Source organism: Pelodiscus sinensis, chromosome 2, assembly GCF_049634645.1.
Source record: "Pelodiscus sinensis isolate JC-2024 chromosome 2, ASM4963464v1, whole genome shotgun sequence".
NCBI classification, from domain to species: Eukaryota; Metazoa; Chordata; order Testudines; family Trionychidae; genus Pelodiscus; species Pelodiscus sinensis.
Window position 1 is genome coordinate 178780437 of NC_134712.1, and position 15703 is coordinate 178796139.

General features: G+C 43.0%; 1 protein-coding gene across 2 annotated transcripts in view; it reads right to left on the bottom strand.

The window, feature by feature from the left end:
- Window positions 1–8419, bottom strand: part of SLC6A20 (solute carrier family 6 member 20) — a 36242-nt gene extending 27823 nt beyond the window's left edge. The window contains exon 1 of one of the 2 annotated variants that reach the window (XM_075921879.1): window positions 5784–8419. Coding sequence is in view for 1 of the 2 variants with exons in the window: in XM_006133129.4 (XP_006133191.2) it covers window positions 2896–3016 (121 nt within the window). In the remaining variant the exon portion in view is untranslated. Of the gene's footprint in view, window positions 1–2895; window positions 3233–5783 lie in introns of those variants that run through there. The other variant, XM_006133129.4, reaches the window with a different exon arrangement.
- Between the last annotated feature and the right edge of the window lie 7284 nt (window positions 8420–15703).

Sequence of the window (15703 nt, forward strand, 5' to 3'; positions counted from 1 at the left end):
CTGTGATGTGCCCAGTGTGGGTAGTCTGGGCACTCCAAGCCAGGACTGCTTTGCAAGCGGGGCACCCCTGAGAACTGTCTGTCCGGGGTGGGGGTCGGGACCCTTTAAGCGCAGCCCTCGGCTACCCTGAGACAGCATCTCCACGCTCTAAGTCCTCCTCTGATGCCCTGCCGGCACTGCTTCCGGCCATCCTTAAGCCCGGTTCAGGGTCCACTTAATGTGGACATGCTAGTTCGAATTAGCAAAACGCTAATTCGAACTAGTTTTTAGTTCTAGATGCGTTAGTTCGAATTAGCTTAGTTCGAATTAACTAATTCGAACTAAGTTAGTTTGAATTAGCGCTGTAGTGTAGACGTACCCTTAGAGTTTTGTTATTGAGTTTGAGGTGGATTGGGATGAGACCCTTTGTGAAATCTTTTTTCACCAGCTGCCCTACCTCTGAATTTGCTATTTGCCATGATGTAATGCAGTGAAACAGTTAGGGACTTCCATTCTACTTCACAATGAACCAGATCTGGGGCTGAGCCAAAAGCCCAGATCCAAACACCCCCAGTTTTGGTTCCGTTTGGATCCAAAGTTTGCATTTAGCCCCTCTCTTTATGATGAGCTGAACCTAGATGCCCTATGATCTCTGGGGCAGCTCAGTTCTAGATGCAAAGTTAAACCTTGGCCAGATCGCTAGCAGATATAAATCAGCACAGCTTCTTTAAAGGTACTGGTAGCTCAGCTGATTTGTTCCAAATGAGGATCTTCCCCTCTGTGTCATGGGCCCAATGTATGAATGTCCCTGTATTTGAGTTCAGTGTAAACAAAGTTCTACTGGAGTGGATAATTTGATAATCGCATGTCTACATGCCAAAGAATTGGCTTAAAAGCCAATAGGCATCTTAACTGATAAGTTATTCAAGCCACAGAAAAATAACTCTGCTCCCTCTACAAATAACTCGATCATTCCTTCTGTGTTGCTGTTCAAGACTTCTGGTTAAAAAAGAGAAGCAAGGAATACTTTTACAAGAAGGAAGATAATAGATTTGGAAGGCTATTGTGTCTTGTAAAGATCTGCGGTAAGAATTGTTAGACTGTACTCTTCAGGGAAGGGAATGATTTTAATTCTGTGTTTCTGAGTGTCAGCCACATAGTTGTCCCAACACTAATGGGAAAAACGCAGCAATCAGCTAAAGTTATAAAGCTGTTCATTTGGGTCCCTGAAACCCATGCTGTGCAGACAGTCCATGTTGTGGCGTGGTTTTTTGGGCTGGAGGCACCGAGCAAAGGTACACTTGGGTTCTATCACACTCCCTGTGTACGCTATCAAGATTTACAGCTGCAGGGCTCCATAAGAAAAAAACAAGTTACTCTTGTTACAGTAGAGTAAAAAGCCTGATACTTGAGTCTAACTCAAGAGAACAGGCAGGTTATTTGCAGTGGGTTAACTGATGATCAGACACACATTATAAATGTGTACATAATGTGCAATTACATTTTTAAAACATATGAAAAGGCAATGTTCTGGGGTCACTGTCAAAGAGGAAGATGTTAGCCTTCTGACACATTTGTGACTGAGAATCCAACAGGAATTGTAGATCATCTCTCTAGCTAATAGAGATCCTGTTTTACGTTTCTATACAGCACTGACCACTTGCAGTATCTAAATGCTCAGTTATGGCCGGATCCAAAGCCCATTGAAATAAATGGAAAGAATCCAATTGACTTCAGAGATCTTTGGACCAAGCCATTATAGAATATCTAATCTAACCTAGCTAGAACTCAGTTTTAAACAATCGCTCCAGCTACCAGCACACATTGATTACCTAGTGCACATGAGTTTAACTCTGGTGTTCGAACTAAAGGAGTTTTAAAAAAAATCTACAAACAAAGGGAGGAGAAAGGGTGAAGGGAGAAAAGAACCATCTGTCATAGACGCTAGTCTGGGAAGGATTCAGGTACATCGGTGATGGATGCAGCATAAGTAAGCTGAATAGAACTGTCCTAGAAACCTTAAGGGAGCATCTTGAAGGCTAATCACAGTAGGTCTTTGCCTGTTAGAGGTGATGGTTAGTTTTCTCGATAATTAACCTAATAATCTGATGTTTGATTTCTAATTGCAGAAAAGCAACTGAAACCGGGTTTATGGTTATTTTTGACATTTTCTTGTTGAGTTTGAACAGGGTGGGAAAAAGCAGCATCCCAGCCACAGAGAACTTTTTTTTTGAACCAAGACAAGTTTAATTGACCTTTTCAAAGCCTCTTGTGAGATTTTAGCTGTAGCACTTCCGTTGACTAAGGGGTTTCTGCCAACTTCCAGGCAACTTTGCAGCCAAGTTATCAACCATTTAAAATGAAGCTTTATGTAACAGCCCTGCATGAATAGCAGCAGTTTGAATGGAATTATTAATCCCTCAATTAAATCAATGTACATGCTTTCCCTTTTCAGTAGCATTTTTTAATCCAAACATGTTAACCTATAAGGAACGGAAATAGCTTCTGATGCTCTGAAAGTAATGTAGCAGGGGGATTAAAAAATTAGCACTATAGGAATCTGCCCTCTTATACAAAACATTGTTCCTCATGTTTTCAGAGCTTGGTGGGGAAGAATAATATTGTATTGAATTGGGGCAGTAATCAGGAAAAAGAGTTAAACTGGAGGCACGATGGAAAGCAATGTGAAGTAAAATAAAGATGTATAACACCTCTGTAGCTAGCAGTGGTCTGCTGGTATATTTTATGTCTCTTGCTTACACAGACATGCTTACATGCCCCTCCTGCATATAAAAACCTATCACATGGATGACATGCCGACATGGACAATACTTTTTTTGGTTTTAAAAGATTTAACTTTCCATTTCCGTACCCTTCTGAGAGGGAAATCAACCAAGAAACATAAACTGCACTTACCTCCTCCATACATCTGACATAAATATGGAAATCTCCAAACATTTCCCAGCCCCACTGCATAGGAAATGCAGGCAAAAACAAACTGTAAGGGATTGTCCCATAATGGCCGGGATTTTTCCATTTGCACTTTCAAGCACAGATTTCAGCAGAGGGTTCTTGACTTCACTCCTTCAGGTGCTCTTTAAGCCCTGCCTAAGACTCAAAGCCAACCCAACTGAGAGGGGTGTAGGCTTTCCAATTGCTATCAAGCTTTTTAATTACTAATCTTATTAACAGGCACATAGTGAAGTAGGAATGCTGGTAAAAGATTATACACACACACACACACACACACACACACACACACACACACACACACAGAACTATAAAATGGGCACTTTGGGTGAACAGTTGGCTTTCAATTGCATGGGAAGCAGCTAAATTTAGATATTTTGGGGCATGAACTGCATTGATGTTGAAAACAGAAAACTTTAGGCTGCTCATGGCTGAAAGGACTTGCAAAACTGGAAAATCCTCATTACTTAAGATTAGCCTCCAACACCAGGGCTGTGTCTACACTGGGCCACTTATTCTGGAAAATCAGCCACTTTTCCGGAATAAGCTGCTAGCTGTCTACACTGGCCCTTGAATTTCCAGAAAAGCAACGATGCTCTACTGTACAAAATCAGCCGCTATTCCGGAAAAACTATTCTGCTCCCGCTCGGGCATAAGTCCTTATTCCGGAACACTGTTCCGGAAGAGGTCCAGTGTAGACAGCCCAGTAGTCTTTTCCGGAAAAAAGCCCCGATCGCGAAAATGGCGATCGGGGCTCTTTTCCGGAAAAGTGCGTCTACATTGGCCACAGACGCTTTTCCGGAAAAAGGGCTTTTCCAGAAAAGCAGCCTGCCAATGTAGACGCTCCTTTTCCAGAAAAAACTGAAAACAGAATAGTATTCCGTTTTAAGCAGTTCCAGAAATTCATGCCAGTGTAGACACAGCCCTGATGTGTTCCTTTAAGAATAGCGTGCATAGCTCAAGGTGAGAGTAGGCCATTTTGCATTGACTAATTAACGAGAGCGGTCTTCACACATTCAGGGTTTGCTTAAATATGCACACTTATCAGCATCCAAGGTGAAGATTACCTTACTGCAGGCCTGCTGGGGGAGAGGGCAAAGGGGGCAGTTGCTCTGGGACCCAGCAATTCAAGGGGACCAAGGCTCCTGGCCTCTGCCATAGCTACTACAGCCAGAGACCTGGGCTCTTTACTCACTGCTGGAGTAAAACTCCGCACATTCCACACACCTCTAAGGCCTTGGGGGGGGGGAAGCAGCACTACACTCCAGGCATCACTGACAGATGGCTGACTGGTCACACCCCTCCCATCTTGCCTTATTGATGTGCAAATACCTATCCCAATGTATCTCAGGTGACAGTCACTCAGGTCTGGTGCCTATGTGAAATCAGCTTCAGCTGTTCTCAAATATCATTGTACTGTAACCCCTCCTGAGAAGAAAAATTACAACATGATCTTGAGAAGGGGGACCAAAGCCTAGGTCCCAATTTGAGTCTCACCAGACTGGCTGAGGTGGGAGAGGGCAAGATGAAGACTGAAAGCTTCAGCCTCAGATGGGCCCCCCCGCCTCAGGGCTGAAGTCTTGAAATGAATGGAGATGCCTATCTCCTAGAACTGAAAGGGACCTTGAGAGGTCATTAAGTCCAGACCCCTGCCGTCTCAGCAGGACCAAGTACCCTCCCTGACAGATTTTGCCCCAGATCCTTAAAATGGCCTCCGTAAGGATTGAGCTCACAACCCTGGGTTTAGCAGGCTAATGCTCAAACCACTGAGTTATCCCTCCCCCTCAAACCCTAAAGTCTTCAGGCTTTAGTCCTAGGTGGTAGGGTTCGGGCTTCAACTTCGGCTCTGAGCCTGAGCAAGCCTGATTAAAATGGGGTTGCAACCCACAGGTTGAGAACCACTGAGCTAGGGGGTCTCCTAGCAGACAGGAGTCCACATCACAAAACTGCTGGCCCACTTGCTGAGATGAATAGGACTGAATGGGTCTGGAGGCTAAAGTCCTCTTTTGTGTCTCAGGGTGCTCCCTTCAGGTCAGGAGTAAGGGGTAGTTTTTGGGTGCAGCAGTATGAGAAAGCTTGCCCTGCTGTTACCTGTACTGTACTTAATCTGTGCCTCAATAGACGATTTTGGTCTCCAAGTATGTCACCAGCCCATAATCTCTACCCCAAAAACGTGGAGCTGCATTTAATTTGCTGTAATGTGGTAGTTAATTTGTGACATTTGCCCAGCAACAAGGTTGAGTTGTTTGTGCTGACTTCTTTCTAGAGTTCAGTAGAGGATTAATCAATGCAAGTATCCATTTTTGTCTAAGTGACTTCTTTGAAATGCAAGGCTGCTAGTCTGAGTCTGTCCAGTCATGGAAGGAGGACTGGTCCTTGGACTAGTAGATCAGCTATGTGCGGTCAAGATATCAGGTGGTCTGACATGAGGTTAATCAGGCCTGAGGACCATAGTCTACTCAGTCAAAGGGGCATAATCAGTTTCAGTGCTAGTCCCTCCTTCCTAGCCATAGGTACTGACTTCCCCTCTAGCCATGGGGGAGGGGAAAGGGGATAGATCCCTCACTCCTCCCTTTCCCCTAAGCTTTGCCTCTTCCCACTCCAACTCCACCCCTGCCCTGCCTCCATCCACCCCTTCCCCCATGCATGTCCCACTTCCTCTCAAGTGTGTGGCCCCCATTCTTCCCCCACCCTCTCAAAGCTTCCTAACACCGTGAATCATCTGTTTGTAGCACTCCAGAAGGGCTGGGAGGGTGGAGGATGAGTTGGTCAGCTAGGCCGCCAGTGCGCGAGAGGTGGGGGGGAGGGAGAAGCCCGAGAGAGGAAGTTGGTACCTGTTAATTTTCCCCGGTGCCCCAGAGCACTCGCAGAGTCAGCACCTTTTTTCTTATCTTCTTATCTTCCATATAGATGTGAGGAACAGCACAAAGGATGGGAAAGCTATACAGCCATAACCTTAGTCTGCTTTGAGAGAGATTGTTCATCACCTTGGATCCCGGACCTTGATACCTGGAAAGATGCTACAAAATGCTTTATTGTTTCCAGATACAAGAGGTCAGTCACTGACAATGAGTGAGAATAGTTCTAGGCTAAGGCTTCATTCTACTTAACCTAACTTCTGCCTGGTATGACAGGCTGCCTGGATGACCATCTCTTATCTTATGTGCCATGTATGTAGAAGTGGAAATGTATTTCTGCCCAGGACAGGAAAAACTGAGCTTCTCTCTGGGCTTTGGCTGATTGAGTTCTTCCTAATTTATCTACAAAACCCCATCAGAGGTGCTGTCTGTCACAATCAGAATGAGTCTGCGGTCCCTGGAGTGAGTGACATTTTGAGGCCTCAAGAAAATCACTCTGGATTGACTCAAGCCCTGATTGCACCCCATTATTTCTAGCTGGCGTCTGCTGTAATCATCACCTTGCCTGGTTCACTAATGGAAAGGGTCACAAAATCTGATTCTCTGTGTTCACTCAATGGAGTGGAGAATAGACTCTAGGATTCTGATATCTGCTAAGGGATATGATAAGGTGAGATGTGGAGATGATAAATTTATGGATCAGTTTATATGAACTTCCTCCTCCTGCTCAAACATCTGATTCTGAGACTCCTGGGATGAGGCATACCTGGGAGGTCGACAAATGCCTTTGATGTCGACCGCGGAGAGTCCAGACTACTGCACTGAGCCGAAAAACAGCTGATCGGCTCAGCGCAGCAGTCATGTAAATTTAAATGAAGCAGCGATTATTTAAATCGCTGCTTCATTTTCCTATGCCGGGTAGTCTAATCTACATGCCTCTGTCACCAGAGGCATGTAGTCTAGACGTACCCTATATTGCACGTGGTTCTCCTTGACGCCCTTACCTGGGATAGCAGTAGATATGCCGTAGGAGCCTGCTATAGCAGGAGGAGGCAATGGAACGGGAACTGAAGACTCTACCTCCCTCTCTAGTGTTAGCAGTGTTGGTGCTGTAGACAATGCCTCCAGACATGGCACATGGAACTTTCATGGTACCCTCTCACATACTGTCTTTCAGGTATCACTCACCTCATGGAGATGTGGAAGAGGCACCCATGTGCCACAGGAGCAGCTTTTCCAACCTCACCTACCTCCTTTTCCACCCAGAGAAAAACAAGGTCAAGGCAACCCTGCTGGGACATCAGCCGCTGAGACTGCCAGTTTCTACAGTCCTGCCTGGAGAATTGTGAAACCTGGGTTTCACCTGAGAACACGTGCAGTAAAGATGAGCTATGCCACTAGGACCACCACTGAAAATATTTTACACAAGTGAGTTTCAGTCTGATAAATAATCTCAAGTACATTTTAGTGAAATTTTCAACCATTATTAACCTAAAGTGCACACATATTCAATCTCTTTAACTGTGCTGTCACAAAAATATAGCAAATTATTTTTCAGCATATCCATGTCTGTGTATGCGCTATTGAAGTCCATACTTATAAATGATTGATAATTGTTAATAATGCAAAAACAATCTTTAAAAACAGGAAAAGCATTACCAGTACTTGTGTCAAGCTTCTGTTGGAACAGATTACTACTGTAGCTGACTGTGGGAGACTAATTCAAGTTAAATATTTCCTTTGCCCCTAGATCAAATTAATGTTAATTTACTAATGAGTTCAGGAGGAATGCCAAGGTAAGGTTGAGTGGCCAGGCCAAGGAGTTTGATTAGAACAAATTGAGTTGTTGAATCTTTTTAAGTATCACTTGTTTTCTCATATATCATGTGAATTATGAGTCATCATGGGATTTGTAAAGATATAAGGTGGTTAATAGGATTTTCAAAACACCAAGGTACCTACATGCAGGATTTGAAAGGGCATTGGGAGGTAAGGGCTTAGACACTTTTGACAATCTCGCTAAACACTGATCTGTCTTCAAATACTTTTGGAAAGATGGTCCATGTTTCTTTTGTTCTATGCTTTTCGTAGGACATATACTGATATCTGTATCTACAGCATGAAATAACAAGAGAAGTAGTATAACCAGAAGTTTGTTTGAGAGACTTCTGAACCTAATGTATGACTCTAAAGATTTTTTAAAGGTTGAAGGTACATTAGTAGTTTGAAAGGACTTCGGGATCTGATGAAAGATACTCGATGCAGTTAAGACCATTATCATGTCAGCACATGCTTTACAATGTGATCTGTAGAGAACACTCCTGACATAGCAAGCAAATGATCCCTGGCTTTGGAAAGTATTCCCTGGTGGATTTTTTTTTGTTGGTATTGTTTTGGAAACTTATCTTTCCAGTTTGACATCTGCGAATTGCCAGCATGTTTGAATTATTAACAGTGTAAATAAGCATCTAATGGTTTGTATATGCACAGAGTTAATCTGGTATAAATACTGTGTTTTAAATTCACACGTTACCTTATTCCAAAGTAACATTTCAGTGTAGACAAGACCGTCACTTTCCATTAGAAGCAGTTGTTTGTTACCAAAATTCTTCAAATAGGCTACGTCTACACTGGCCCCTTTTCCGGAAGGGGCATGTAAATTTCACTAGTCGTCGTAGGGAAATCCGCGGGGGATTTAAATATCCCCCGCGGCATTTAAATAAAAATGTCCGCCGCTTTTTTCCGGCTTTTAAAAAAGCCGGAAAAGAGCGTCTAGACTGGCCCCGATCCTCCGGAAAAAGCGCCCTTTTCCAGAGGCTCTTATTCCTACTTCAAAGTAGGAATAAGAGCCTCCGGAAAAGGGCGCTTTTTCCGGAGGATCGGGGCCAGTCTAGACGCTCTTTTCCGGCTTTTTTAAAAGCCGGAAAAAAGCGGCGGACATTTTTATTTAAATGCCGCGGGGGATATTTAAATCCCCCGCGGATTTCCCTACGACGACTAGTGAAATTTACATGCCCCTTCCGGAAAAGGGGCCAGTGTAGACGTAGCCATACAGTATTATATATCACAATCAGAAAAACAAGGTTATTTGGCAGTTCTGGAGGGAAAAGGTGAGTTTATTTGAAGCTGTTTCTGGGATTTGCTAAGGATTTGTCTACACTTGAAAGTTAATTCAGATTAAGGTAGGATGTGAATTTGAAACATAAAATTGTTCCTGAATAACTCTAAGGATACAACTACACTGCAGAGTTTTTGCGCAAAAACTCGCAGAACGTCCACACTACAAGTGCATTTTTGTGCAAGAAAATTTACAGTACATCGTAAGAAGAGAGGGCTTTTTGTGCAAGAGTTATTCCTCTTTCTACAAGGAAAAAGCCTTTTTGCACAAGAGCTCTTACGCAAAAAGGTGTGTGTGGATGGCAAACGGGGTTCTTGCGCAAAAACAGCCTATTGGAAAAAGCACAGGTGCTCTAATGTCCATTCTGTTAATGGCCATCAGAGCTTTCTTGAGCAAGCGCATTCATGCAGTGTGGATGCTCTCTTTTGCAAAAAAGCTTTTGCAATGTGCTTTTATCGTGTGGACGCTCTCTTGCACAAGTCAAAAGGTTCTTGCGCAAGAAGCCTGCAGTGTAGACATAGCCCCAGTGTGCTCACACTTATTCCAGAATAAGAGTTTCTTGTTCCAGTTCAGGGTAATCCAGGCTCTTACTTTGAAATGACTGCTCACATGGAATTATTCAGGACTAATTATTCTTACATAACTCCATGTGTAGACAAGCTCTAACTGCAGATTGTGTTTCTATTTCAATTTTTATTAGGCTTAAAGACTCCTTCCCTCACAATCCTTCTAGAAATGCTGCGGGACACTCTTAATGAGAGACATTTACCATTTATACTATGCATGCTGTAATAAGATGAGGGCCAGAAACAAAAGTCCATGTAGGATAGGCACGGTTTGAGGCCTAGCTAACAATGGACAAAACTTGGCTAATATAAAACAAAGTTAATCTGTGACCAAGAGGCAGGCCGCTGCTCACAGAACTTGGCACCAACAGGGCTGAGAGCACAAAACACTAAGGCTACATATACACTGGCATGATTTTCCGGAAATGCTTTTAATGGGAAAGTTTTCCGTTAAAAGCATTTTCGGAAAAGCGCGTCTAGATTGGCAGGCTGCTTTTCCGCAAAAGCACTTTTTGCGGAAAAGCATCCGTGGCCAATCTAGACGCGCTTTTCTGCAAAAAAGCCACGATCGCCATTTTCACGATCTGGGCTTTTTTGCAGAAAACAGTACTGTGCTGTCTACACTGGCCCTTTTGCGCAAAAGTCTTTCGGAAAAAGACTTTTGCCCGAATGGGAGCAGCATAGTATTTCCGCAAGAACACTGACGATCTTACATGAGATCGTCAGTGTTTTTCCGGAAATTCAAGCGGCCAGTGTAGACAGCTGGCAAGTTTTTCCGGAAAAGCGGCTGATTTTCCGGAAAAACTTGCCAGTCTAGACACAGCCTAATTGGTAATAGATCCAGATGTAGAATAGTAGTTGATACTAGGTACCAGCTGTAAAACAGTAATTGGTATTGGTCATAAATTGAAAGCACATTCCAAAAGTATGGTAACACGAGCTCATTAAAAAAGACCTTCATACTCACGCCCCCCCGGCCAGATAACAACCCTGGTTCAGGAAAGGGTCTAAAATCACAGCATGATGGATAGAGATGTTCTAATTGAACCACGAGGTACAAGATGATGAGTGGTATCTATGTAGCATCAGAGGGTGGCAACCTGACACGTCAGGAGTGATGTGTAACTTGTTTGTACCTGTATATAAAAAGGTGTCTTGGAAGGGCTATCTTTGTCTGGTCTAGGGGGCAGAGAGACTTCCCACTGACTGTGTGAGTCCATTATTATGGGGTACATTTGCATAGTGGTTTGGTAGAATCCACTGACAACTATTACTGTATTTCGCTTAACAATAAATCTGGCCAGGCACCTTCGATCCTTAACTGTTTTCTGGTCTTTGGGGACTCTCTTGGAGTCTTCTGTGTTGACTAATTATGCAAGTCAACACGGCACACGACTGAGCACACACTCACACAGCTGTGGTTATCATCATCGATGGAGCAGGACACTTGTCAGGACACCACGCCAGTCAATTCTGACTACTACACATGCTTTCTTATTGCTGAAGATTCATGAGAAAGAAAGCACCTACTTAGACCTTCAGGCCTTAGGTGGATTTTTCGATAATACAATTAGAAATAAAATCTTGTAAAATGAGCACAACGGCTGTGGAAATCAGAAAGACCTAGTAACTAGGAACTCCCTGATGCCATTTATCCAGAACCACTTTTCAGAGACAAGCTTCACTGTAAGAAAAAACTTACAAATAACTGCTAGTTAACTATTTAAAATGTATTTGACTGCCTGCCCACTTTACATTGATTAACTTGGAAAGGTGTTGAAGAGATTCTTCTAAATTGTGTACTTGGCTTCATTTTAGCCTAAGTCTGTTTTGTTTACTCAGAAAGACACCTTCTTTTCTCACACCTGAGTATTTCTATGCAAATATGTTCTTTAATACACTATATATATTATCATTAGAAAGGCTGACTAGCCTCCTGCTGTAGTATCCATTGATCTTTTATATGTTGTCTCTATAACTTACTGAAGAGATAGCAATTACTGAAAATTTGCCTTTCTTCATTTTTATTTATTCTAATGCATATAAGGGATCAACTAGAATTCTTTAAAACTCTTTGTCTACTAAGCAATGTGATCTATATATTACAAGAATTCACAGGATTACCTAAGCAATACTTGGGAAACACGTTGATTTTTTCCAAGTCACAGAGGGTATGTCTACACTACCACCCTAGTTCGAACTAGGATGGTAATGTAGTCAACCGGAGTTGCAAATGAAGCCCGGGATTTGAATTTCCCGGGCTTTATTTGCATGTTGCTGGGCGCCGCCATTTTTAAAGTCCGCTAGTTCGGACTCCGTGCCCGCGGCTACGCATGGCACGAACTAGGTAGTTCGGATTAGGCTTCCTATTCTGAACTACCTGTACTCCTCGTGGAACGCAAAATTTCCTCATGGAAATTCAAATCCCGGGCTTCATTTGCAACTCCGGTTGACTACATTACCACCCTAGTTCGAACTAGGGTGGTAGTGTAGACATACCCAGAGACAGAATGACATGTAGCCACCCATAGGTGTTAACAGGTTAGCAGATCCAAGGATAATGATATGTATTTGGACAGCATATAATAGCAGATATATTTTTGCAGATGGATCTTATTACCCCAACCAGGACACAAAGCACTGAATCTTTTCTATGATTCTCTGGGAACACTGACTGTGTCAGAGGAGGACCTGCTGAGAAAACAGTGAGCACTACCAAACTTGGGCAGAAATTTTAGGCTGATGCTTATGATCTATTTGTTATCAAGTTAACAATATAGCTTAGCCCCAGGAAAGTGAGCAGGCTCATGCTGTGCTTAGTTCAATATGGAAACTCTACCTGCTTGCTTAAAAGAGCTTTTAAAATAATATTGTCTATTTATTACACACATTTAGTTTCAAATTATACTGATCGTTGCATTTACTCAATATATTTCAGAAGGTCTCTTTTTCTAGAAAGCATTGTCTCTTGCTAAACTTAGGAAGTTTAACCAGCTGAAACAATTTGCATTTACTACATGAAAGAATCAATCTGATATATTTTTGCAGTAGTCGGTATCATTCAGCTGCCAGGAATGGTCCTTTACAATGTCTGAAAGACAAATAATGGAACCTTGATAAAACTAGTTAGCTGGTATTTTGGGAGGCAGTTAAATGAGCAATCACAGGGGAGCCTTAAAGACAAGTTATATGGGATATGGCCACTATGGGATATGGCCACTATGGCCCAATTCAAGAAACCTTGCTCATGCAAGTAGCTCTGCTGACTGCGGTGGTAATACTTCCAGTGTAAAAAAGTGTACTCAGCCTCCATTATGAAACTATTATTCATAAGAGAAAAACACACAGGGTGGTATTTTATGCACACACTCGGAAGGGGCAGAGAACATACCCATTAAAACGTTAGCGTGCACCATGACCTCTGAGTTTATTAATGACCAACTGCTGAACTCAAATTATGTCTTACTGGTTGCTGATTGTTGATTCTGTCATAGTTAATAGAGATGAAGCTAAGCTGCCTGAATTTTGCTCTTGCAGAAAACATGCTTCACTTCTCAAGCACAAAAGCAGCTTTAGAGAGATTTGATTTCTTCTTTGATTTTTTCCGATCAGCAGATTATGGAGGAATACTGTGTTTACATTTTTTCCCCATGTAGAACTAGGGAATTAATGCATTTCTAAAGAGAAAAGGTAGTAGATGTGCAATTGAGATTCTCATTTTAGAGAGAGCAGAACCTTTGGAAAAGTTCAGAAATACAAATTTACGTATTGTCTTACAGTGCTGTGTTCCCATCTTAATGTTACATGCACATTATGTACTGACCCATGGATTTTTGAACAAATTGTATTAAGGGCTCCATTTGGTTTGGAATGCAGCAACTTTCAACCTAGCAACACAAGCCAACAAGAGCACATCACCCTAATGTTTCATAGTCTGCACTGGCTCTCTGTGAAATATAGAATAAAATTCATTAGTTGGCCCTGCTATTCAGCATTCTCTAAGTTTTGCCTAGGTTATCTGAAGAGACCACGTCCATGACCAAGTGACTTCAGCGGTCCTTAAGCACATGCTTAACTACTTTGTCAAATTGGGGTCCAAGTAGACAGTGTAAGGATAGCAATGATCACCGACTCTAGTTATCTGAGTCAATAGACCTAACTGAGTTTATCAACAAAGAGAAAATACTGGCATGAATATCAATTTGAGACCTTTTGCTTTCTTTCTCCCAGGCTAACACTCCTAACCTACCACGTGTTTTAGAACTCAGTTGTGAAACAGTGCATTTACCCACACTAACAGTTCTATTGATTTCAGTGGGACTACTGACCATGAGGATTGGGCCCTTAATAAATAGTCCATAGATCTGTGGATATACACACACACTAAACCAGTGGCTCCTAAGCTGGCAATGGAAGCTCTTGATGTTTCCTTGAATGTATAAATAAGGCCACATTAAGCTCCAAGAGCAGCATCTGACTATATATATGTATTTCTCCACTTACACAACATGCTGTAGCTCATTGTTAGCATTTTTCCCTAAGAAGGTTTAGATTAATTCAGTTTAAAGTAACACAAGTTTGGTTTTATTTAGTTTTATTTATTTATAAATTCAAGTATTTCTCTCTATATATTTTAGAGAGTTTGTGTGTCTGTCTGTCCAAGAATCCCTCCTAAACTGTAAGAGCTAGGGCCACCAAATTTGGTATGCAGCTTCCTCTTATTCTTAATGCAAGATCAGGGTTTGGCTGTGCCAGGAAGATGGGATGTTCAGTAAGGCTGTGTCTAGACTACATGCCTCTGTCATCAGAGGCATGTAGATTAGACACATAGGCAAAGGCAAAGGCAAATGAAGCTGCGATTTAAATGATCGTAGCTTCATTTACATTTACATGGCTGCCGTGCTAAGCCGACAAACAGCTGATCGATCAGCTGTTTGTCCGCTCAGGGCGCTAGTCTGGACGCTCCCCTGCCGACATCAAAGCCCTTTGTCGGCAGCCCCGTTATTCCTCGTGGGACGAGGTTTACCGGGGCTGCCGACAAAGGGCTTTGATGTCGGCAGGGGAGCGTCCAGACTAGCGCGCTGAGTGGACAAACAGCTGATCAGCTGTTTGTCGGCTCAGCGCAGCAGCCATGTAAATGTAAATGAAGCCGCGATCATTTAAATTGCAGCTTCATTTGCCTTTGCCAAAACAACAAATCTACATGCCTCTGATGACAGAGGCATGTAGTTTAGATGTACCCTAAGTGAGGAAGACAGTTATACTGAAGAATGACCACAAGGGGTCAGCAGTACCAGGGAGAGAGTGGCCAGCTGGGGCCAGGGATCTCCAGGTAAGTGCCCCCCCTGCCCATCTGCAGCATCAGATGAGGAGCTACTCTCCCACCAGCCCTGCCTTCCCACCCCATGAGGAGCTGCTGTCAGAGCCGCACCACCTTCACTGCCATTGCTGCCACGGTGGACGGCCCTAGTAAGCCCCTCTCAAACCTCCCAGTCCCCTGCACTGAGCCCCTGCCTTGAATCCTATTCTCCCCCCGCCCTGGGCCCCCCCCATACCTCCCAGCCACTCCCCTGAGCTCCCCACCTCTGCTCTGATTCTTGTATTCCCACTTTATGCCCTCAGCCCCCTCATACCTCTCAGCTACCTGCCCTGACTCCTGCATTCTTCACCTCCTGGCCTCAGCCCCCCACACCTCCCATTCCCCTGCCCTGATTCCTGCATCCCCCACACCTGAAGCCCCCTGCCTTGAAGGATCTGAGCAATGCTGGCTAAATCTTGTAGTATAAAATAAGTATCCTGAATAAGTATCCTCTATAACCCCAAATACATCATTATTCGGTATTCCTACCAATGAAGTCAATCAGTTGCACCACCCTTTGAATATAAATGCTTGCTCAATTCTCTCCTAAATTATAGCTACAACCCTCTTCCACTCCAAACTCCCCAAAATCAGTGTTCCTGGGACACAATTTTTTGCAAGGAACTTTATAGTTTGACTAAAGGATAAATGAATTGTATGAAAATGGTGCAAGACTGAGTGTGATATTTTTAGACAGGATTTGTGCAAACACCTAGCCTTGAGAACACACACCAGAAGGAAATCTCTTCATCTTTACGTAAAGAACTTTATTTCCTAAAAAGAAAAAGTTAAAGTTGCTATTTTAAATACAGAGCAATACAGCCCTCAAACTGACAGCGTACAATAATGAAAA